The sequence below is a fragment of the Amphiura filiformis genome, chromosome 7, assembly GCF_039555335.1.
Source record: "Amphiura filiformis chromosome 7, Afil_fr2py, whole genome shotgun sequence".
Classification (NCBI taxonomy): Eukaryota; Metazoa; Echinodermata; class Ophiuroidea; order Amphilepidida; family Amphiuridae; genus Amphiura; species Amphiura filiformis.
The window spans coordinates 38947370-38971723 of record NC_092634.1 but is presented as its reverse complement, the minus strand read 5'-3'; the positions used below and the strand labels follow the sequence as shown (position 1 = coordinate 38971723).

Here is a 24354-nt window from a genome sequence, read left to right as displayed (position 1 = left end):
ATGATACAAAGAAAGAAAAAAGAAGCATAGAAAATAATGAATGCATAATTTAGCAATGATTCACGCAATTAAAACACGAATAGTCAAAGGGTGTAAAGTGTAAACCCATAATGGTAATCTGTAATGGTAAACTGCTACATTGAATAACGTGCATACTGAGCAGTTTGCCCTGCATTGATATTATATATATACGTATAGATATTTATTTCAATTCAAAATGGCAAACTGTTAACAAATGTCATAAATGCGATCAATTTGTCATTCCTTTCGTATTCAAACATTCTCAATTGGTATAGCCAAGGTAAACAAACGTCACGCTTCATGAGACGCGGCCTAAAAACCATAAAATGTCGATTTTGGACCATTTTGTCATTATGGTAAACTGATGCACTTTGCCATTTCCACTGTGACAGGTTTACACTTTCCCCGATACTTGACTACTATAAAAGACCAAAACTGATTACTTCGATTGCGAAATGACAGCGTGGCGCAACGGTTTAGACCTTCGACTCATAATCTTTTGACTATTGATTGATGTGAATGGTTCGAGTCCCCGTGGTGGTCGATTTTTCCTTTAAGTGTATTTAATTGTTGTTTTCTTTTTTTTTTCTCACCGCAAAAGCGTATTTTATTATAAATAATAGTCAGAAATGAGTTGTTTCAAATTGTTACATCATAATTTTTCTGATTCGTTCGGATAGGCCTATACTCAGCAAACGCAAGTTTTACAGAAAACATTGACATGTTAGGTTATATTATAAAGGGTACAGAACGTTTTAATAAAATTCAAAAACTTTTTAAAAATCATGCTGCAAACATTGTAATATTTCTTTAAAAATTATATTTGTAGTGTTTTTGAATTAAACGACAAAAACGAGATAATTACGAAATGTGTGTAATTTAGCAAAGGAGGTGTTTTCAGTGACCATTCCCTAAATATTCCAACTTCTTTATCAACAATTTTTTTATGATTCAAAGGAACATTATATACTTCCAAATCGTGTGCAATATGAAGCTCATACAACATTTTGTTTTTAAGTTATGGGACAAAAATGACATTTTAGAGCAGTTTAGAGCCATAATTACGAAACGTGTGTAGTTTAGCATAGGGGATGGTTTCAGTGACCACTCCCTAAATAAACCAATTTCTTATTCAACAATTTTGATATGATTCCAAAGCCCAATATCCACTCTCAAATCGTGTGCAATATGAAGCTCATACGACATTCCGTTTTTGAGTTATGATACATAAACGAAATTTATATGAAATATTTTGCATTCGGCAGAGACAATCAACGAAATATGTCTTGTTACGCTTGCGTGTAAATAACGGAAAACACTCACCCCTCTCCCCGTTCAATGTTGAGAAATGCCAATGTCTTCAGCGGTTTCCCAATGTGTTCCAACATTGATTGATGGGGAGAGGGAAGGGTAAATCATTGTTGTAGATATCATGCTTGTTTCCAGGCAAAATATACGTCATTTCCATGATCATATGAAATTCTTTCACGGGATTTCGACAGAGTGTACCAAGCGTTCCAAGGACTTTTTTCGTAGATTGTAGGAATTTGTTGATGTATAGGAAATTCGTCTTCACTTCAACTGTTTTAAAGTAAAGTTTGATATTGTCAATATATCCTAATTATAATCTAAAACAGCAGTCACGCTTACGCTAGGCCATGTAATCCATGAATGTTTTTACCTAAATGTAGCGTGTGCAGTGAGTGAACCAACTCTATTGTTCAGGGAAGCGTATCATTCATGTGCTTGAACAAAGAACATATGAGCTTGCTTTTGTGGGTTTGATACACACATATGTACAGTCGCAAAATAAGGTCAAGGGGTCATCAATAATGCTGTTTTTGGTGCCAGAATAATTCTAAAAGATCAATCTATGTGAATATGTTCTCCATTTTGGTATGAAGTAGGAAATATTTGAGATATGGCAAATTCACAATGTTAAGTTACTTTTGGGACACGCTGTATAAAGGTCATGCAATCGTTTTAAAATGTTTTGTATGAAAACACACGACAACAATATTTTTAAAATGTTTTCGAAATGTCATTGTAAACTATTTTGCAAACATTTTTGGCCAAATATTTTGTCAACACTTAAATAACATTATGTTAAAATATTTGCACCCAGCAAACACAGAAATGTTCTTAAAATATTTTTTACAAAACGATAACATTCTATTTTCAAAAATGTTTTTGGAATGTTATTAAAACGTTTTTATACCCTTTATATAACCTGACATTTGACATTTAAATGTTTTCTGTAAAACATAATATGTGATTGCCGTGCAGTAAATAACCAACAAATGTTATTTAATGTTATGAAAACGTTTTATACCATTAATGTACCCTTTATATAACCCGACATTTAAACGTTTTCTGACAACCTTTTATAACCTTTTGCGAATGATGTCGAAAACTTTTTGTGTTTGCTGGGCGAGGTCGTCGTTCTAATCAATGTAGCTCCTGAGCCATCCTGGCAGCTCCTGATCCAGGATCTACATTGATCAGCAGGTTTTAGGCTATTTTATAAAAGGCACTTTTTTATTGAATGCCAAACGTTTAAAAACGTTGTCCCACTATTTCGAGCCAGTGTGCAGCTTCGGTCGATACGCATAATAGCGCTAAAACCAATTGGCATGGATAGGTTCTCTTACAGTCAGTAGCCATAATAGTACCAAACAAAGAACATAACAATGCTAACCTTCGCTAAGATTGCAGAACACTTTGAAGGCAGGACCCAGCCCATCAGGACCATCTGGATCAATATCATACTCCATGTCTGTTCGCTCTCCAGTCAACCACAGTTCATCACATGATCTCTTTGGAGATGATTCTGTGAAAATACTTATTTATTTAATATGTCTGACACTCTACAAACCCTACATGTTTTCAACGGTCGAGCTGACCTCACAAAATGTCATGAACTATTTTAACATCATTGACTGAATTATCATCATAGCACTGAACTTCAGCTGCAGATCGGACCACAAATCCCAAATTAGCATTCAAGATCATTTGCAACAAATATCCTTTAGCGAGACGGATATTTCTTTTTTCAAAAAATAATTTTAACTAACTTAGATGCACGTGGAATATGTACTCGAGTTCAATTGATCTAGTCTGGGATCCAGTGGATCGACATATTCAACATTGAATCTGTTTTTTTACTCACCGATCCCATCGCATTCCAGAGGTCCAAGCACATAGTTAGAGATATCATTCCCGCCAAATCTCAGTTTCGTGACCGGAAGTGTTTCTTTATCGGACAACAACCCGGCGTCCGAATACGAGCTACCATCTACGGTGTCACAGTTACATTTCGTACCCGAAGTAGTGCAACCTGTTTTATGTCATAAAAGTAAATAAGTTTATAATTACTTCTTGGGATCTTAGTGTGTATAAAGTATGTAAGGGAGTATTCGCCGTACGGAAAATATGTGGTTCTGTATTGAAATCTCAGAGACAAGTCACACCTGTGTATATTAGCTATGCCGACCTCATCAGGAAGTGAAGGGGATTCAACAACAGGTATGCTAAAGTCCTGTAATTACAAATTTTAGTTCCAGAATGAGGCTACAGGGCTTGACGTATATCAAACGGACGATCGATCGTTTCCAAATAAATGTCTAAAAATGTATGATATAGGGTAATTACATGATTCAACAAGTTCCACTTATAGAAAAACACCCCATGAACCAATTAGAATTATTCAGAGAGACAGCGCTGTTCATGTTCATTTCCTAAACAGCCTACATGTGGCTTACCTTCGCATCCATGATCCTCTTCCCTAAGGTGTTGAACGGGTAAAACACTTATTGTCAAGAAAATGGAAATTGTGTCTAACTTGCTTTAAAGTGATTTACTCATCCGGACGATCGTAAAAATAATCAAAATTCAGATTTTGGCACCTTTATCATTGTCATAGATGTGCTAACATAGTCTGCTAGTGGTTCAGCCAAAAGTCGTGTATTTAAGACAAAATAAGACATTTTACATGATTCTGTAATATATATACTACAGTCTCTAAATTAGCTACATGTATTTAAATGGGGCTTCAACTTAATCAGTACTGCTGTCTTCTTCGTTTTTTTGCCAAGTTTGTCATTTCAAAAATACCAAATGTCAATTTGAATGACTTATCCTTACGTTTAAGCAATTTATAAACAATTTTAATTTTTTTACACTTGCGCTGGGATCACTAATGGGTCTTTAAGTTAGCTTTTCAAAATGGGTGTAAATTGAGTCCAAAAAAGAAATTGGTTTGGCCCAAAACTTGCTTAGATGCCGGACATTGAACCTTACCTTCAACAGTTAGACTGCAGGCGCAACCTTCTTGACCTGTAGGAACTCCACCAAAATTGTGCATATCTTTTCCATGTCTTGATTTCCACCATACATATGGCCAACCGTTGCCGATGTCCCAAATATTGGAGTTAAGACAATCATATTGAATGTATTGTTGGCAGCTCTGCGATACCGCTATTAGCGCGGTTATTTGCGATAGAGAGGGTTTGTAGGTAATGGGCATTTGGGTCTCGCCTGGTTTGTTCTTTGAAGGTAAGTCTTCTGTTCCTGTTCGTGGCTGTTCATGGTCAATTACAGTTTTTCCTATGTAGATAATATCAATATGAAAAATAGTATTCACTATTTCTTATATAAGACATTATCTTTTTTATCACCTTGTTGGACTTCTTAATTAGTTGATATTGTGACACACTATGCATGATAGCTTGAACTAATCGGGATCGCAAGCACATCCAGTTAACTTACTAAGCACATTAAATAAGTATTTAAATAATTACTGTATTATCTTAAATTAATACATGTTCATGCATTGAATAATGTTTGTTTTATATGGTCCAATAATTTCAATATTTTTTTTCAATTAGACATAATGTATTTTCAATTAGTTTTAAACAAAATTTATGCAGCCTAATTGACTTTCAAAATTTTCCAGAAGATTATCAAATAGCTTACCCTTGCAATTAGTGAATTCTGTAGACGATGAACCCACTACAAGCAAGAACAAAAATAACCACATTTTTTTTTATATAATACATAATAAGATTTTTAATCTTAGACTCAATTACGGACCAGAAGCAGAAGTGGATCCATGTCATACCAGGTGGCTCCAAGCCCAATGATCGCAAATCTAGGTACCCAAAGCATGAGAATGAAACTCTTATTGTAACTTAGTATATGGTCGAATCCAACCAAAAGTGTCCACGGGCCAAAAATAAAAGTCCGAAATAAAAATGTCTCCACAATTTTTTCCTTTTGCCCATTGATTGATGACATATTGGCCTTATAGGAACCAAAAGTGCCATTACTAATCTTGAAAAATAAATCCAGGACGTGTGATAGTAAATGTGATATCAAAACCCAATGTTACCTACGAATACCACTAGGATGCTTTCACTATCGCAATACTAATCAACCTAAAACAAATGGAATATTCCCATTAACGCTTTTTTCGTGTAATGTGGACCACAGGGTGTCAGGAAAATGCTAGCTCAACCAGAAAATATTTGTTTTTATTTTTATAACGCGATCAATATGATCTTAGTCATTTATGCTAGTTTATTTTTGAAAATGCAGTTTAGGTCAGTATGAATCAATTTACACATTGTATAAGAACGAGTAGGATATATGTTTTCAAGAATATTAGGAATTATACGCATACCCCTAACGCTTTATACAATGAAAAGGTGAAGAAACCCGGGTATTCGTAGGTAACATGAGCGATTTAACAATATCTATATTGAGTTTAGAGGTTTAAATTTTGCTATTATGGTAATGAATTAATAAAATGGTAGTTTTAGATCTCTTTCAGATGGTACGTCCAAATGAATAAATGCTATTACCTTAGATCAAAAATTTTTGATGCTTTTAGCAAGATTTTGACCACTTCATTTTGATATACAAGTAGTTAATCAGCAATTTTACATAATAAATAATTGTTGAATGAATCCGTATGTGGGTAATAATAGTGTCCTGGGGTACCGCTTAAAGTTTTTGACAATTAATTTCCATTGGTAGGGACACTTCATTACACATGTCATGTATTATGCTGTATTCGTAAGTAACATTTCAGTATTTGTAGGTAAGAATTAGACTTTTGGTGGATATCGCAATCAAAACTTCATTTTATAAAGCACTTTGAATGTATTATTTTCTTTATGTGCGTTTATTGATACTTTAGACCCTATCATGTATTAATAATGTCGGTTCACAGCGGTTGAAAGAGGATTGAAGTAAGAAACAAAGGCACTAAAGTGACTTTAATTTGCTTAATTGCACACAAATCGCTTAAAACCGTTATTGCAGACTTGTGAAGTCCATCTTGGAGTCAGTTACGTCTTGTGGCCTTTCGTTTGAGGGCAACTACAATTAGCTTTATACCAGGGTCCATCACTGTGTTGTCTAGATCATGAGACAATGAGAACGGTCGTTTTTTCCATGGTATTCGTAGGTAACCTTAGCGAAAACGTCAAAAGTTACCTTCGAATAAATCAATTTGGACACAAATTACTCAGAAACCAGACGGTCGGTAAACATTTAAAATGAAGCACACATGACAGTTGACAAATCCAAGTATTTATCCCTTCTAATCTTCTTTGAATCTGATTTTTCTTTCAAATGAGCAGACCGCCGTCTATTTCAGTACATATTTTTCAACAATTAAGCCGTATTCAGTTTGGCATGGTGGGTATGTATGTGAATTCGCAACTTTCATTGACATATGATTTGATAGCAAACATACAGGCCTTCGTTATGTACCAATATGGGCATTGGCATGAATGGCGGTGTTTCACAATACTGTCATGATGTCAAATTGTATTCGTAGGTAACATTCGGTTACCGAAATTTACCTACGAATACTTGCTTTTATTGTTGACATCTCAGAAATATTTAAACGCAGGCTATTGAAACTTGGTAGAAATAAAGAGTGTATTACCCTGCACCTATTGCTTAACTATTGTTTACTATTCTCTCACTTTGTGGAAATGACACAGCTTTTAACATGTATTCGGAGGTAATGCATATTTTTTACCAAACCTACCTTTGTGCCATTTAGAATTTCTGGCAGCTAAACACAATAATAAAGATGTCCGAATGCAATGCATTTCAGTATTGGACATATCAAAGCTTGTATCAATTGCGCATTTATTAGTGATTTCCATTTTTAAAGATATATCTAGTGCTATGAAAAATTGTATTCGTAGGTAATGTAAAATAATACCACTCAAAAAATTATCACAAAAAATTCATAATTATGTACAAATATGTGAAAAATTGAACAGGCAATCTTTGAATACACACCATTCAGGAAATCAATTTGGATTCAATCCAATGACTTCTTTTCATAACTGATTTAGATGTTTTCAAAAATACTTTAAGAAATATTTTGAAAAAATGGGTAAAAATAGCCTGTTTTGGGGTCTCTGTGTCTAAGTTTTTAACAGAAGGGGAGCTTATTATATATGGCGCGAAGCGTATGATCAAGGCGAATAAACACAATACAAAAACGAATGCCAATTGATTAATACTTTTAAGATATGGCCCTGAACATGCCGTGTACACTTTTCGTTGGATTCGACCATATCCAGATGATCTAACGACCAGAGTTTAGAATTGTTCACGCTAAATTCAGGAGTTTACCCTTATAGATGGACTAATATGACTTTCAAAGTAATTTTGCTTGATGACAGACTTTCTCTTGCTATTGATTTAATAATTTGTTGACTTTGTAAACAACAGTAAAGTAACTATAGCTATTTAGCTGTAAAAATTCCCGGTAAAAATAAAGTGAAATAAAATGATATTTATTAATATAAGTTTCCGTGGAGATGACAGATGTTGCCACAACCTACATGAATTGCCCAAATATTACTCTTATCTGTCAGGATTCCGTTCTCATCAACCCAATAGGCTAGTGTATAAACAGAGCTCAAAAAGAAAGTTTTCACAACTTGTGAATCACAATGTCATAGCGTAAAATCCTGTCAATCAAAATGAACCAAAATTACACCCAGGATTACTTCAATACTCTACTCAAAACACATGTCAGTAACCAAGCAGTTGTCCAACTGACATAACAGCAAAAAGCACTAACACGGAACACGGAACACTTTCACAGCCTAATATTAGGCACCCAGCACAAGAAATCCGTGAGGATGCATACAAGATCCTAAGATGATGAAACGGTGCTGATTTTGTATTTTCACACACTTTCTTCAAGAAACAGGTCTTGTTCCACACTATTCCACTTACTCTTTGGGAATTATCACATGTGCAAGGATTTTGTACTCATTCTCACAGATTTCTTTTGCTGGGTGCCAATTATTTGGCTGTGAATGTGGTCCAGGATGCTGTTCCATGTCAGTGCATTTTGCTGTTGCGTCAGTTGGAGAACCGCTTGGTAACTGACATTTGTTAAGAGTAGAGTATTGAAGTAAGCATGTGTGTAATTTTGATGGACAGGATTTTAAGATATGACCTTGTGAAAAATTATACGTTTCTTTTTGAGCCCAGTTTAGCACACACTCATATTATGACCTCTGACTGTTTTAGGTACAATACCTTGACACCACAACCTTGAGGTCACTTTGCTGGTGCATTCATAGTTAGCATTACTATGTTGATTGAGAGCATAATGATAAAACAACTTATATTCAAACTCGCACACAAATCTGTAATTCGTACTGCATGATTTACCCCCCCATCTGTAATTGCTGCCGTCATTCATCCGAATACACGTGCCACCGTTATCTCTACAATGACTATCCCATGCTTCGTAATCAAGTGGTGACTCGTCTGTCCAGTACAATGGGTCGTCGTTATTTTGTGACGAGAGTCCTATCCACGCCTCGCCAGACCCTTGGAAATTTAATTTTCCCGCCACGTAATAATATAATAATATAACAATAACTTACATTCAAACTCGCAAAAAAATCTGTAAACCTTACTGCAGGTTCTATCATCCCATTCGTAATTACTCCATTTACTCATCCGAATGCACGTGCCACCCTCCTCTCTACCATCACTATCCCATGCTTCGAAATCAAGTGGTGAGCTATCCGTCCAGTACAATGGGTCGTTGGTATTTTGTGACGAGAGTCCTATCCACGCACTACCATCCCCTTGTGAGTTTAATTGTCCGACCAAAAGTCTTGTTCTTCTTGAGATGTTATATCGACTAGATGACTATTCGCTGCAGTACAATCACTGGAGGCAGAACTTCTTGAGCGGGTAGAAGTGGAGATCTTATAACAGGAGTTTTCAAATGTCAAGTAATCAACAGGGCATTCTGAAATATGGAGCAAATAAATAAATACATAAAATGGAATAGAATCAAATCAAATCAATTCAGTATAAAAGTTCGAGAAGGTAAACCAACTATAATAGATAAACGATCTTAGAGGTCTGGGAAAAGGGTGTTGGACTTAACCACTGCAAGAAATAAGGAACAGAGTTTAAAAAAATATTATTGCTCTTTTCAAAACGGACCAATCCCAGCGTGCACAGGTTGACATGTTGGTGTCGAATCATTTCATCAGTCATCAACCTGATTTCAACCTATGATTGAAAGATCTATATGATACGCAGATTCATAGACTTTAACACATGTAGTCACATCGTTATTTAACATCTCTTAGTAATACGCAATACCATTATTTTAGCGCTAAACGACTCGGCATTCAGCCTCTTTTTTCTAAGTAAAATAACCGTATCGCCCTTGTTATTTTGTGATACGATAAGTAAATAGATGGAGATATAAGCTATTTGAAATAAATACCTCAATTCTTTAATTATTTACCTGATATAACGCTGGTCATTGTGCACATATCACAGAATACCAGAAAGCTTTCTACCCCTGAGCCGATCCCATCCGGATCAATCTCGTAATATCCGGTTTCTTGATGACCAGCTAGCAAAATCTCAGCGCAGGATTTGTAGCCTAGAAAATGAAATGTGACAATAATCGCTATAATTTGTGAAATGTGATTAAGGGTTGACTATGTATTGTTGGTCGAGGCAGCTAAAAAGATTATTGATAATGAATCACATTATTATTGTTGTTCACAGATTTGGGGCAAAGGTCATTAAGGGGTTACTTCTGGTCCGAATCGAAATACCTTTAAAATACCTCTTCTGCCAAAAACAAGAGAGCATAGTGACGTCACTTGCTTACATGAATTGACATTAGCCAGTGGTCATTAAGGGGTCACTTCCGGCCTGAGACGAAATACCTTCAAAATGCATTTTCTACCACAAACACGATATCATAGCAAGGTGACGCCACTTGCACACATGCATTGGCAATAGCCAATGGGTGTTCACAAAGGGCAAAGGTCATTAAGGGGTCACTTCCGGCCCGAGACGAAATAGCTGTCTTTTTGGTTGCAAGACCACTACACTTCTAGTTTATTGTTGTTAATGAGTTATATACGTTTTGTAGAGGTTACAGGCCTCTTTACAACATAACTCAAGAGACACAGGACCAACATAAATAAATCCTTCTATAGAGAGTTCCCGTGTTTTCAAGCGGAACGGACTACAATAGTGTTTATAACGTGATTCGAACCGCCGTATTCCTCATTCCTTTGATTTGGTCAATGACCCTATTGGTGCTACATTCTACAAAATAACATTTGCTAATTATTGCGCGAGTGTTGGTATTCTGAAAATTGTAAACGGAGTTTAGGTTTCCCTCCAAGATGGCGGGTAACCCAAAACACGGGAACTCTCTATACGCTCGCTATGAAATGATCAATGTAATTTTGGCCAAAGCTCGTTACCATTCGCAGGATGGTGCGAACAAGCGGGTTACCCGACTTTCGACACGTTTTGGCTACAAAATGCAATCAAAACACCTTTTAGCCGTAATATTTCACAGTATTTAATTTAAATGGCTAAAACTGGAAAAATATGGCCATTATACTGGACTGACTCCCGGTCTGCCAATGAATGGATTACATATATTTGGTGGCATTATTGTTGTTGGGTGTTAGGGGACCGGGTCACATGAATACAAGTATTTGTACGAAAATAAAAACGAATATACAACAGAAAAAAACAAGATTCACTAACTTGATGTGGGGTATCAAGTTAAACACTCAATGGTATGCAGAGTGGACAACAAACAAATGTATTTTCTATACAGAGATGAAGCATACATGAGTAAGCATTTATTGATAGCGTAATTGTTATCAATTAACAAAGGCGTTTCAGAGTTTGTTCACTCAGGCATGTAAGGTGATTCGGAAAGAATCTAGGCGTTGTCACTTGATGTCTTTCGCTCATAACAGCTAGATCGGTACGGAGTATTGTCCTTGTGCGTGTATGCTTGTTCGATTCGTGGCAGTCAGTTGTTCATCGGTTATTAATTACTATGTCCGAGGAGGAATCGGGACCAAGCCAAGGGGCCAAGAGTAAACCTACTGGTTCTACACAAGAATTCGCAGGATTGTTGGACAATTTCAAGTCTTACTTTGAAGGCAAACTGGATAGTTTTCGCAAGGAAATTACGGATCAAAGTTCGCTGACCAGGGAAAAAGTGGAAAAGCTACAAACGCCAGAACCGGAATTTAATTATAAAAGCAACAAGAAACAATGGCGGTTCAATACTGAGGTAGGAGATAAAGTTGAAGAAGCGAGCGTATTTCTTGAGAAGAATAAAGTGGGTGAAGCAAAAGAAGTGCTGAAACAGGCTGCGGCGAGTATTAAACACAGAAATAAGCTGATTCGTCTCGCAGACAAGAGTGACGGGGCTGGTTGGCGGTAGAAGAATACGAAGAGGATGACCTTGCGTCAGATAGCGAAGATGACAAGCGTATACGGTCAGCACAGAATCGTGGGGCAGCTCGTAAAAACGCCAAATTCGTCAAAAATCAGATTCGTCCAAGCGCCGTGCTCAAGACCCAAATTTCAAATCCAACATGGCGGCTACTTCTACTGATTTTTTTCGCGGCTCTAACCAATTCAACAGACGCAGTTTTGGAATTGGATTCTCACCGCAAAGCTCCGGTAACTGTTTTGGATGTGGGCGACCAGGGCATTTCAGAGCAAATTGTCCGTTCAAGCGACCCAGTGGCACCCACCCTCCACCTACTGGCCCCCCAGTCATCAACCACTGATTTTCAGAAATCTCTGCAAAGGACAACAGGTTAGTTTTTAATTAAAATATGAAATTTGCACTGGCATGAATTGATATGGTAATGATAAAATAATTGATCCATGATGGATATATTATCATGTAGGCCTAATGGTCTTGATGATCGTTATTGTATATGGGCGATGGCCTTTTAAAGAAAGCATACCAGTGTGGGTGTGGTCGCTGACGCGGCAAGTAGTCTATGCCTATATAAAAAGTTGGCATAGGAAATATTTTTTGTTTCTTTTTTCTTGCCTTGTTTATAGATCTTCCAAGAACATCGGTTTTCAACGCCTCTGATATCATTAATCTACCGGAACTTCCATATTTTTGGACTTTGATGACATGATGAAGAATTATTATGATTACGAAGCGGGTACTTCTGATCCTTTCATTAAAGGAAGACTCAAAACGTCTGTTCAATTTTGGCGCTCAATTGGTGCAAATGAATTTGTAATAAGTATTATTGAGCAAGGATACAAACTTCCACTTATTTCATTACCAACATCCGTAGTTCTTAAGAACAATAAGTCTTCCATAGCTCATGCAGAATTTGTTTCTAAAGCTATTTCAGAATTAGTAAGTGCAGGGTTAGCAGTGGAAGTTAATAGTAAACCGACTGTAGTTAATCCACTGTCTGTTTCCGTGCAGAAATCGGGAAAACTTAGATTAATCTTAGACTTAAGGCATGTGAATGTCCATATTTGGAAAGATAAAGTGAAATTTGATGATTGGCAGACTGCTCTTAGTTATATTTCAAAAGGAGATTTTTTATTTTCATTTGATTTGAAGTCCGGTTACCACCATATAGATATATTCCCCCCTCATCAACAATATTTAGGGTTCTCGTGGTTTCTCAATGGTAAAATGAGATTCTATACCTTCACCGTTCTCCCATTCAGGTTAACATCGGCTCCCTATGTCTTCACAAAAACTTTGAGACCATTGGTAAAACACTGGAGAAAGTTGGGGTTTTTCCTTGTTTTATATTTAGATGACGGTTGGTGTCGGGTTCCAGATGAAGAATCATGTTCTATTATTGCTAAGAAAGTGAAGTCAGATCTGATTAGCGCTGGTCTTGTTCCAAATTGCGAAAAATCTGTTTGGGTTCCCACACAGCAGTTGCAATGGCTCGGGTTGCTGTGGAATAGTAAAGATGGATATCTGCAGATATCTCATAGTCGGATTCAGGATATTATCGAGTCAATCAATTCCTTGATTTCTTCTCTGCCTAAAACATCTGCCAGGAAGTTAGCATCAGTCACTGGCAAGATTGTTTCAACCTTTCCTGTTTTAGGTAATACCACCAAGCTTATGACAAGGTTTCTGCATCACGAAATTATTAAGAGAACATCATGGGATGATCTTTTTAATATTCCTTCCAGTAGTTTGAGTATTAACGAGTTGTTTTTCTGGAAGTCCAAGTTCAAAATTCCAGTTAAGCGTGATTTTGCTAAGTATCTTGTTCCACATACCTTTGTGTTTAGTGACGCCAGTAGTACAGGATGCGGAGCTTTCATTTTAGGTTCTGACGTCATCAGTAATCGGACCTGGGACGACACTGAAATATTGGAGAGTTCTACTTGGAGAGAGTTGCATGCCATTCTTTATGCTTTGATTTCTTTTTTCAAGGATCACTTCCAGTTCTGTCAAAGTTTTTTCAGATTATAAGAATGCAGTTTCTATATACCAATCTGGATCCATGAATTTGAAATTACATGTTTTGAGTCTAGCTATTCACAATTTTTGTAGAGATCGGGCAGTGACGTTGGATGTACAGTGGATACCGAGAGAAGAGAATCAATTGGCAGATGAGATCAGTAGATTTGTAGACTGGGACGACTGGGGCGTGTCATCGGCGTTTTTCTCTTTTGTTGATAACATTTATGGTCCTCACACAGTAGATCGTTTTGCCGATGAAATGAACTCAAAACTACCTAAGTTCAATTCTAGGTTCTGGTGCCGAGGGTCAGATAGAGTCGATGCTTTTTCTTTATCTTGGGAAGGAGAAAACAACTGGATAGTTCCCCCGTTAGCTCTCGTCACAAAAGCTATTTTTTTTTTTGTTTCTTCCAAAGCAGTAGGTACTTTGGTGATCCCTGTATGGCCATCTTCTTCATTCTGGCCCATTCTTTTCTCCAGATATAGTAGTGTGAGATATATAGTATCAAGTGTGTTTGAGATTACAGATTCTCGTGGTGTGTTTATTCATGGTTGTAACAACCGCTCATTGTTTGGGTCAGACACATTTCAAGCACCAGTTATGGTAATTAGGCTAGATGCTAGATAAATTGCATCTGATGACAATTATAAATGTCGTGAAGCATGAACATCACCATTGGGTGATGGGTAGTTCGATGGACAAATTGCCAATGGGCATTAAGGCCAATGGGCCAGGCGATGGGTTAGTCGCTGGGAAAAAATTGTAAAGAAAGTAGCCACTGGGCTAGGTATATTGTGACTGGTGTAAGAGATAAGTCACTGGAATAATATAAAAAGCCATAATTGCAAAGGAATATAATTATATGTATATAGAATATGGGTTTTTACAATTAAATTGGACCCGTATCTGTTTTGGCTTTAAGATGCGATTGCATAGCCAACGGCCTTGTTGTTTTTGTTTTTTGCTATTTCAGTTTACGTTCAACCCAAAGCACCTATGAGTAAGAATAGTACGAACATGGCATCTCCTAACATTCCAAACGATTTTCAAAGTGTTCTAAACCATGTGTTACAGTCTTCGAGAGCTACTTCTACATCTTCCAAGTACAATGCGGCGTTTGATTCCTGGGAAAAATGGACAAGAAACAGAGGTTTTCCATCACTCCCGAGCAATACTGAACATGTCGCAAGTTATTTAGTTTCAATGTTTCAAGAAGAAGCACCGTTTTCAAGAATAGAGGCAGCGTTTTACGGTATTAAGTGGAGACATGATATTGCTAATCACGATAATCCTTGCGATTCAAAATTCTTGCATTTAGTTGTTGAAGGTTTAAAGAGAATTCTATCAAAACCAGTTGTCAAAAAATCCCCAGTCTCTGCTTCTATGCTTCTAAAGATTTGTTCACAATTTGCATATCCTTCCGCGTCATTGCTGGATCTCCGCGTCAGTACGTTGTGCTTATTGGGATACGCGGGTTTTTTTAGGTTTAGTGAACTGGTAAATATTAAAAGATGTGACATTCAATTGCATGAAGAATTTGCTCATATTTTCGTGGAGAAAAGTAAAACGGATATATACAGACAAGGTGCGTGGGTTATCATATCGGCTACTGGGAAAGTAACTTGTCCGGTAGCTATGGTGACGCGGTTCTTACAGTTATCAGGGTTACTGGAGAATGAATTATCTGATCAATTTATTTTTTGTGGGCTTTCTTTTTGCAAGAAATCATCCTCGTTTAAGCTTAGGAACAAACAACTTTCATACACAAGAGCGCGCGAAGTATTCCGTGATGCTATAAAGAAGATAGGAGAGGATCCCAAAAAGTTCTCTCTTCATAGTTTAAGAGCAGGAGGTGCTACGGCTGCGGCTAACTTGGGCGTCCCAGATAGGCTTTTTAAAAAGCATGGAAGATGGCGTTCAGAGAACGCTAAAGATGGCTACATTCAAGATTCTGACGATGTCAGAAAATCTGTGTCTCTCAATTTAGGCATTTAATGATGGTTGTTATTATGTTTGTATAATCTAAAATGAGCAATAAGCATTTGTATCATGACTATATTTTTGGCAAGTCAATAATTGATTCTTGATAGTGTTAATAATAAAATGTTGAGCATCCTAATGTTTTCTCCTGATTTTCCCGTTCTTTGATACACTTATGAAGGGGAGCTAGCCCTTAGCTGCTGCGGTAAGACGACTCCCCAGTACAAGGATTTCAATGTTTGTATATATAACATGTGGCGCAAGCGCGTTAGAAAATGTTTTATTCGCGTTTAAGCAGCGCGTATTTAGCGAATAAATGTATTTTCTATACAGAGATGAAGCATACATGAGTAAGCATTTATTGATAGCGTAATTGTTATCAATTAACAAAGGCGTTTCAGAGTTTGTTCACTCAGGCATGTAAGGTGATTCGGAAAGAATCTAGGCGTTGTCACTTGATGTCTTTCGCTCATAACAGCTAGATCGGTAAATTTTCCAGAAGTGGGTAAGTTTTCAGATTTGATTTGATTCGGTAATAAGGAGGCCTACAATAAAGTCAGGCCTAGTACGTTTTATAGACTCCGGCCCTTAGCTGCTGCGGTAAGACGACTCCCCAGTACAAGGATTTCAATGTTTGTATATATAACATGTGGCGCAAGCGCGTTAGAAAATGTTTTATTCGCGTTTAAGCAGCGCGTATTTAGCGAATAACACATATATATAGTTAGATACAACAAGTAAACAAAGAGCTAAATATGATATTGATTTGATGTGCTATTCTGCTCTTAAGGGAGGTGTAATGAGCGTGAACCTGGTTTGGATGCAGAGGGAGTGTGCCTGTAACAGACACAGCCACCAGAAAAGGACCAGCTCAGATCGCGCGCCAAATAAGTTTGCAGTCCAGAAATTTCATTTTTTTCTCAGCCTTGCAAAAAATAGGCAGAGGTGGGAATCGAACCCGGGACCTCGGTGTTGTAAAACCTACTGCGTTACCACTGAGACAACTGACGATCAGCTATGAGAAGTTTGATAGTAATCCTTGATATTGCTGAATAGAATAAATCAATACTGATAGGTCTATTTATCTAATGTACGATGTTATTCAAATTGGCCTATAAACTAGGAATATAATGTGAAATGACTATCAATCGATCAATCAATCAAGTTGTCAAGTTATCAACAATCAATAATAAACCGACGTAGGCCTATCATGGACCAAGTCCTAACACCTCAATGAAATGGATGCTATAACGTACCCAATCAAGCGAACATATCAAGGTCATATCAGGGCGTTATACAAAGAATGGTCAAAGGTCAACGTTTGCAAAGAAGTATATTAATAGATGTAGACACAAGCTTTCGTGCGGGAAACATAAACACATAGTCGTCAGTCGTGTGGTTTTTATGAGATTTGATACGGCGCTGAAGTCTATTGGCTGTCCCAAAATCAGTACCAGACCCGGTTTCCAGACGGCAATGTGTGTGTTGTTACAGGAATGCAAACTCATTTTATCAATGAGTGAACCACATAGAGGAATACGACATCTATCGTGAGCCAATCTGCATTCTGTTGCCTGCAAAAGCCGACGATCAGGTAAAATTTCTAAAAGCAGCGTGACTAGATATTTGCGTTAATTTCATGATACGTGTAAAACGCATTGAAAACGCCTAATTGCAGTCATAAAATATATAATATTAGTAAATCACCCAATCGAATGTTAACGTAGGTATGTGGAAAAGAACTGCAATAACAATAACAAACTATGTGCCCAAAGAGTTGTCTTTGGCATGTCGCTTTTTGAAATATGACCAAAAATATCAAATTTTGGAAAAACGCCCCAAAATTTAAAACCAACACGAACCTTCCAAAATAAATATATATTAGCACTCGGCGGCCCAGTCACTACCTGCCGCTGTGATTTGGGGTAACTCATTGCTTCCCCTCTCCAGATACCGGAACTTCAAGGTCGCTCATACCCCAGCCCTTAATGGGTTTTTTTCATTTAAATACAAAAGTCAATGTACGTATCTACAACAGAAATGGCGTGTATAATACCATCTGTGGTACTTTACATGATTAAAAATTCAAGCTATGTATGGATCTTTTTGGCGCCCTTATTTTTTCTAAAAGCAGACCGTATTTGTGTTACGTGTTTCCATGTTAACTGAAAAACAATACGGCTTAATAACTGGGTATTAAACTTAAGACCTTTTTTGGTTAGAGAGCGGGATGGTGTAAAAATAGTATTCATATATACTTAGCTTAACAAAATTCAACAATAATTTCCCTGTGTGCATTAGGTATAGCAATCAGATACGATATTCACATGATAAAGACCTAAGAAGAGTCTCAATACAAGGATTATGGTCATCGACAGAAATAGTTTTGGGGGAAGAGTTGTTTTGAAGTACAGAAGAATGAGAAGTGTAGGATTTTGATTTTGGTATCGGTATTGGACAGCAACAATAAGGAATGGGACTATCGTTCTTATTTTTTCAGTAATTGCAATACTGTTATCATACAGTGCAAAAGAATAAAAGTACCAACAAGCAGCTAATGCCTGTTCATTGGGTCTGATTTAAGACCTCATTTTGTTATAATTGGCCGAGAATTAAAGAAACGATGATCTAAAAAAGGAAGGAATTAAATCAAAAGTTGCAATTTTATGTTCTAATCAATGACAGCACGACCCTAGTTTTAATGTAACAATCAATGGAAAGCACTGCGCTAGTTTTCTTGTTCGAGAACGCTAAACTTCACTTCAACAGAATTTACTTACCGAGATAAGTGACGTCAGAACAGAAGAAAGGGTAACCTACCGCCTCGATAACCGCGGAATCGGCTGTTTGTACTTCAGCGCAGTCGGCATATTGGAGAGTTTCTGAATTGAAAAAAAAATCGTCAAAACAAACAAATAAACAAACAAACAACAACTGAGGATAAAAAAGTCACTTTTCTATATTTGGAAGGCAAAGTAAAGTTGATTCAACGACTAGGGTATGTTTTCCGAAATACAAGTGCATTTTGCAATTCTTGGAATGTGATATTCCCATATCAAATCATGAAAAAGGTGGCCCTATTTAATATTTGAAAATATGATGGGAAAATTCTATCAAAGATATTAACAATGTGTTATTAAAGTGTTTAAAAACTTCTATAAACGTGTTTTAGTTTTATATCGTATACAATGTAATATCTGTAATACTTTTACGTGTAAAGTAGAAACATAAACGTGTAACACACTATGGTGTTATTTTAGTGTCTACATTAATAATCCTGTGGTACCCGTTCCATACAAAAGCGAATGGTTAAAATACAATAAGGTGTGACTAGTACTCGCTAAGCGAATAGGACAGTGTCAGGCCCTCATGTACGTCGCTTGTAAAAGTTAGAAGTGTACGTCCAGTGACTGGAATTTTGATGTTCATCAATGCACTAGTATTTGACCCGTTTTACTATTTAATTTGTTATTTAGGCATATTACTCACAGTTAAGGTTTTTCATTGACAGTGACCTTTTTTGTGCTCATTTAGTGACAGGTTTTCCCAAAAAATTCCATCCCTCAATGTGAAATCTAATGGTGCGTCCCCAGGCTGTTAAGATGTTTAAAACCCGATCCCCTTTATAACCCAGTAGCCTACCTGATTCAGAGTAATAAAACGGTGCAGGCTCTACTGTCGTACCAGTTGCAGCTGTTGTGATAATAGAGCTACCGGCAACTTCCAAATCAATTTCTTTCAGTATCACATACATTTTATTAGTTGCACAAGTTAACGTCACGGTTGACCCACAAATAACACTACCGCAATTTACAAGAGTAGGACTGCTGTAGCTTCCGCTAGTGTATGAAAAACACTCGGTAGACCCGACTTCTAAACTGCAAACACCTCCTCCATAATTGACAATCGATGTGGTTAGATGCACCCCCTGAACGCAAGTGTCCTGTCCCAATTGTACAGTCCACGGCGAACCGTTGTCTGTGAAAATATACAAATTTTAAGCAAATATTACTCTCAAAACTCTCAATTACTCTCAAAACATCATTATTACTAGCAAATAATCACAGGATATCCCAAATAACCAGTATTGTCAATTGGAGCTGCTGTTTCAATTTGGAATAAGATGTAAAATATTAGTACGTGCACGTAAAATGACCACACAAGGCCCGAGATTTTCAATCAGAGCACTGCGGGCTAGTAATACATCTATTATTTGAATTTGTTTCAACATAGTTAAAAACATTGAATTCAGTAAATTTAATCTATATTATAGGTTTTCCCGTTCAATATCGAACTTTGGTCGTTCAGTTAAGTATAAACGTCATTCATTCGCGCGGAATTGAATGAACGCTTACATTCTCGATTTCTAAATAGTGCATCCAATTTTGCACATTGTGCATCCAATTTTGCACATTGTGCAGCCAATTTCGCACATTGTGCAGCCAAATTCACCGTAGCCTTGAATTCAGAGACTATTGGAAATACAAATTCATATTTGCGAAAACAAAATAAAAAATAATGTTCAAATGCAGAATCAAATCCTGAAGTTCTAAAATATTTTTAAAATGGTTCAAATATGAAAATATAAAAAAAAGTTACAAAGGTAAAAGAAGCCCCAAAGAAGAAACATATGCTTTGTGTCGTCATCGTTTTCAAACTTGATTCCATTTACCATGTTTACGAACACTCTTATCATTTGTATTAGCATGAATTATGACATGCTTATTTCTATTTTAATTGTGTTTTGTTGTATTTAGAGTGTATAGTTTGTTCAGTCTGATTTGATATTACGAATGTAAAATGTTAGACAGGTTGCGATTCTCAAACGCCGGGATCGCACTAATTCAAGATAACTCGCCTGTGATGGAGCGCGAAGACGATTATTTAGTCAGTATTGAAGCTTCAGCACGTATGAAATGAACGTAGAAAATGTACAAAATATGTCCATTTAACTATGTCTTAAAGGCAGTTAATGAGATTGAATATAGCCCTTATAATTTATAAGGAAATTTATTTATTTGTAATAATTTTAATAATTACTTATTTTTTCTTGGTTATTTATGCCTTTTTGTTTTATTATGTTTCTTACTTTCTTACTTTGTTGTTTCTTGCTTTCTTTTTTTTAAATTTAAAACATAAGCCATTTCTCTTTTTAGGATAAAAGGTAGCCCTAAAAGGCTGTTTGGTTTGTCTTTAGTTCTTCTGAAGTGAGTTTACTGTGCTGCTCTGCCCTCTACCTGGTTGCGTCCTTGGCGAATACAGGTTTCAGCCCTGGTCCTCATTGCATCAATTGCGTTGCGTACCATCCTTGTGCGCCGGATACTTGCGAATGCATTCAGTAATACGTTTGCGAATATCTTGGATTTTGCCACACAGGAAAAAAATCAAGTGGTGTGAGGTCTGGTGATCGTACAGGCCACTCCACAGCATGAGCCATCCCAACCACTCTGTTTGCTATCCGTGGACAGAGTGAAAAACGAAGTACTTTTATTCAAAAGGCATATCTTCAAAAGTTGTGAGCCGATTGAAATAATTGTGTTGGTTTATTAAAGCTAACGATTAAAGGTTTCTTTACATACCAAAATATATTTAATCAACTTTCCAGAAATAGGAGAAAAAGGGGAAGCAATGAGTGGCCTCTTTTTTTGGGACACCCTGTATATTATTACAAATTGACTTCGAGAAAACGTAAAGTTAACAATATCCAGTTTGTTTACTTACATTGGGATACATATGTTTGTGAACCAGAATCATTATCGTTTCCTTTACTCTCCGTTGACGAGTATCCATTAAGATCGAGAAATTCTGTCGAGATAAACAGTTTTTGTTAAGGGCGATTAACAGTCTCCATATTCGACGTTGAATAGTCGATTCAACACAAATATTTGTTATTGAATCTTAATAAATAAATAAATAAATAAATAAATAAATAAATAAATAAATAAATAAATAAATAAATAAAATATAAAAAAAATTATAGTGAAACCATCACTAGATACAGTGCTCAACTATAAAATATAGGAGCGAAATATATTATTATTGTACAAATGAAATTACCACATCGCAACACAAATTTGTTTCGTATGGATGGTTTCACCCATCCACACTCGTCAGTTGCAATGTGTAAAATGACAAAGAATATGTCTTGAGTTTTGATGCGCGCGCAAGAGGAATTAACGCAACTGCGTATCTTAAAGTTGCGCAATACAATACGCGTCTTAAGTGCGTATCCATGTCTGGGCCTACTTATTGTTAAACATGCTAGTAAAAGAGCGACTTATTTATAGTTACACAGTAAATGTTTTTTTCTATGCCTGCAGCCACTTGCTAGTTCGTTTCTGTGGTTCAAGGTTGACATTTGTGGTTTAGTTATAATAAAGTATTTCTCAGTAATGCATAGATTGCATTTTTTTTTTTTTTTTTAGTACGATTTACTTCGAGCAATAATTTTCCATTTGATGGAATATGATACTTTCTTATCATTAAGGTTCCAGATGTAATTGCTCAGAGCGGTGGCGTATCTTTGATTTACATTTTTGAAGGTACTGTTATGGACATTGAATCTTGTTTTAAATGGGCCTTCTGTAAGTCCAACATATGTCTCTTCCTTGCGGTTGTCTGCCCTTGTGACCGTCGCTTGGTATATTACTCCCGATATCAGGCAATTTCCATCAAGAGGGCACAATTTGTTTTTGCAGTTGCAATTAGTGGTGTTTTGTGTCGAAGCCAAAGATGTTTTCGTAGATTGCAGCACATATTTGTTGTGTCCTGATATAAGTTGCTGCATGTTACTGTGTAACTATAAATAAGTCGCTCTTTTACTAGCATGTTTAACAATAAGTAGGCCCAGACATGGATACGCACTTAAGACGCGTATTGTATTGCGCAACTTTAAGATACGCAGTTGCGTTAATTCCTCTTGCGCTCGCATCAAAACTCAAGACATATTCTTTGTCGTTTTACACATTGCAACTGACGAGTGTGGATGGGTGAAACCATCCATACGAAACAAATTTGTATTGCGATGTGGTAATTTCATTTGTACAATAATAATAAATAAATAAATAAATAAATAAATAAATAAATAAATAAATAAATAAATAAATAAATAAATAAATTAATTAATTAATTAATTAATTAATTAATTAATAAATAAATAAATTAATACATTAATTAATAAGAAACTAATTCAAAGTATAGACCTCTGGTAAGGCAACCGTTACCAATAGTTTCACGGCATATCATCACTTACGATCATTTACACACATTCATTCACATAAATAAAAAATAAAAAATAAATAAATAAATAAAAAAAAATAAAAATAAATAAATAAATAATAAATAAGTAAATAAATAAATAACAAATAAATAAAATTCTTTCCTCATGTGGTATAAGTCTAATCATTTATTCTCGAAACTCAATATTCCTCATTATTATGTTTTGATGAATCCAAGTGTGTGAAAATATTGGATCAAACACATAATAATGCTAAAATTAGAGGCTTTACGCCCAATATTTATTGGTCTCGCTATGAGTTTTAAAATATTGCTTTATTAAGCAATTTTAAGCAATTTATAAACAATCACACTTGCGTCAGATTTGAGAGTATAAATTCGTGATATACAAGTTACAAATTATTTCTTGAAAGAGACGAATTAACTGCAATACTCTTTGTGTTACTTAAATTATGTAACTTGTAAGTTTCGAACAACCTTGTCAAAGCTCCAAGGTTTTCCTATACTCAATTGGTTTTGCAATCTTTATAAATTATCAGATTAAACAAAATTAATATTCCTACAGTCAAATATATTTCATAACTTTAGTTTTAATGTGGTACTACACCCCTGATAAATTTTGTATTTAATGTTGCATTTTGCTTAAATATTAACTACACACTGATGTTATGTACATTATAGGGGCAAGGAATCCAATTACTTATATGTTAAGAAATGAGATACATTCTAGCGGTAGCTCTTTTCTTATCATAAATGACGTACCGCTTATCTTGAGTCACTGAAATTCCAGTGTAGTAACTGGATTCCTTGCCCCTATAATATAGATAACCTTTGTTACCAATGTTTTCTTATTTTTTGAGAAAAATGCAAAAATAGTCACAAATTTATCAAGGGGTGTGGTACCAACTAAAAGGAGAAAATATTTCCAAATATCACGAAAGAATCATACTTACCGCTCCTGCATGGTTGTAAAACAGAAATCGCAATGATTAGCCTAAACGTCCATGACCATTGACGCTCCCCCGGACGCGCCATGCTTGGCACCTTCGGTCGTGTTGAACACATCATCGAGGTTTTCCTCTTTTTATACGAAATTTCAGACCAGTGGCATCGATTTTAGAATTGAAAGGGCAAAACACTGAGAAGCTAATGGTCACGCTCTTTTGTTATGAGCAGAATTTTTAATGAGGCGATAATTGGCTCGATCGATACATATTGAATAAAAACACAATTCTGAGTTAACACCATTTTTAGTTAAATATTAAGTTTCTAGGTCAAATAAAAAATGCTCTTTCCGAGC

The 24354-nt window shown here is 36.1% G+C and overlaps 2 protein-coding genes across 2 annotated transcripts in view; both read right to left on the bottom strand.

The window, feature by feature from the left end:
* The window catches only part of LOC140157840 (uncharacterized), a 32726-nt gene extending 23561 nt beyond the window's left edge, over window positions 1-9165 (bottom strand). The window contains exons 1-5 of the mRNA XM_072181087.1: window positions 8955-9165; window positions 4996-5031; window positions 4321-4626; window positions 3191-3358; window positions 2720-2851 (exon numbers count right to left, since the gene is read on the bottom strand). Coding sequence (XP_072037188.1) covers window positions 2720-2851; window positions 3191-3358; window positions 4321-4626; window positions 4996-5031; window positions 8955-9030 — 718 coding nt within the window. The 5' untranslated portion in view covers window positions 9031-9165. The remainder of the gene's footprint in view (window positions 1-2719; window positions 2852-3190; window positions 3359-4320; window positions 4627-4995; window positions 5032-8954) is intronic.
* On the bottom strand, window positions 9042-24090 carry LOC140156364 (uncharacterized). The gene is made up of 6 exons (XM_072179330.1): window positions 24008-24090; window positions 21540-21623; window positions 19461-19796; window positions 18599-18700; window positions 9839-9979; window positions 9042-9328 (listed from the first exon to the last, which is right to left on the bottom strand). Exons 1-6 carry the CDS (start codon window positions 24087-24089, stop codon window positions 9171-9173), a joined length of 903 nt encoding a protein of 300 aa, XP_072035431.1. The 5' UTR covers window position 24090; the 3' UTR covers window positions 9042-9170.
* Between the last annotated feature and the right edge of the window lie 264 nt (window positions 24091-24354).

Coding starts and splice junctions, on each gene's coding strand:
- LOC140156364 (XM_072179330.1), bottom strand. CDS start 24,089: ATGGCGCGTCCGGGGGAGCGTCAATGGTCATGGACGTTTAGGCTAATC. Junction 21,624..24,007: donor TTTACAACCATGCAGGAGCG/GTAAGTATGATT, acceptor TTATCTCGACAG/AATTTCTCGATCTTAATGGA. Junction 9,980..18,598: donor TTCTGACGTCACTTATCTCG/GTAAGTAAATTC, acceptor TTCATTTTCTAG/GCTACAAATCCTGCGCTGAG.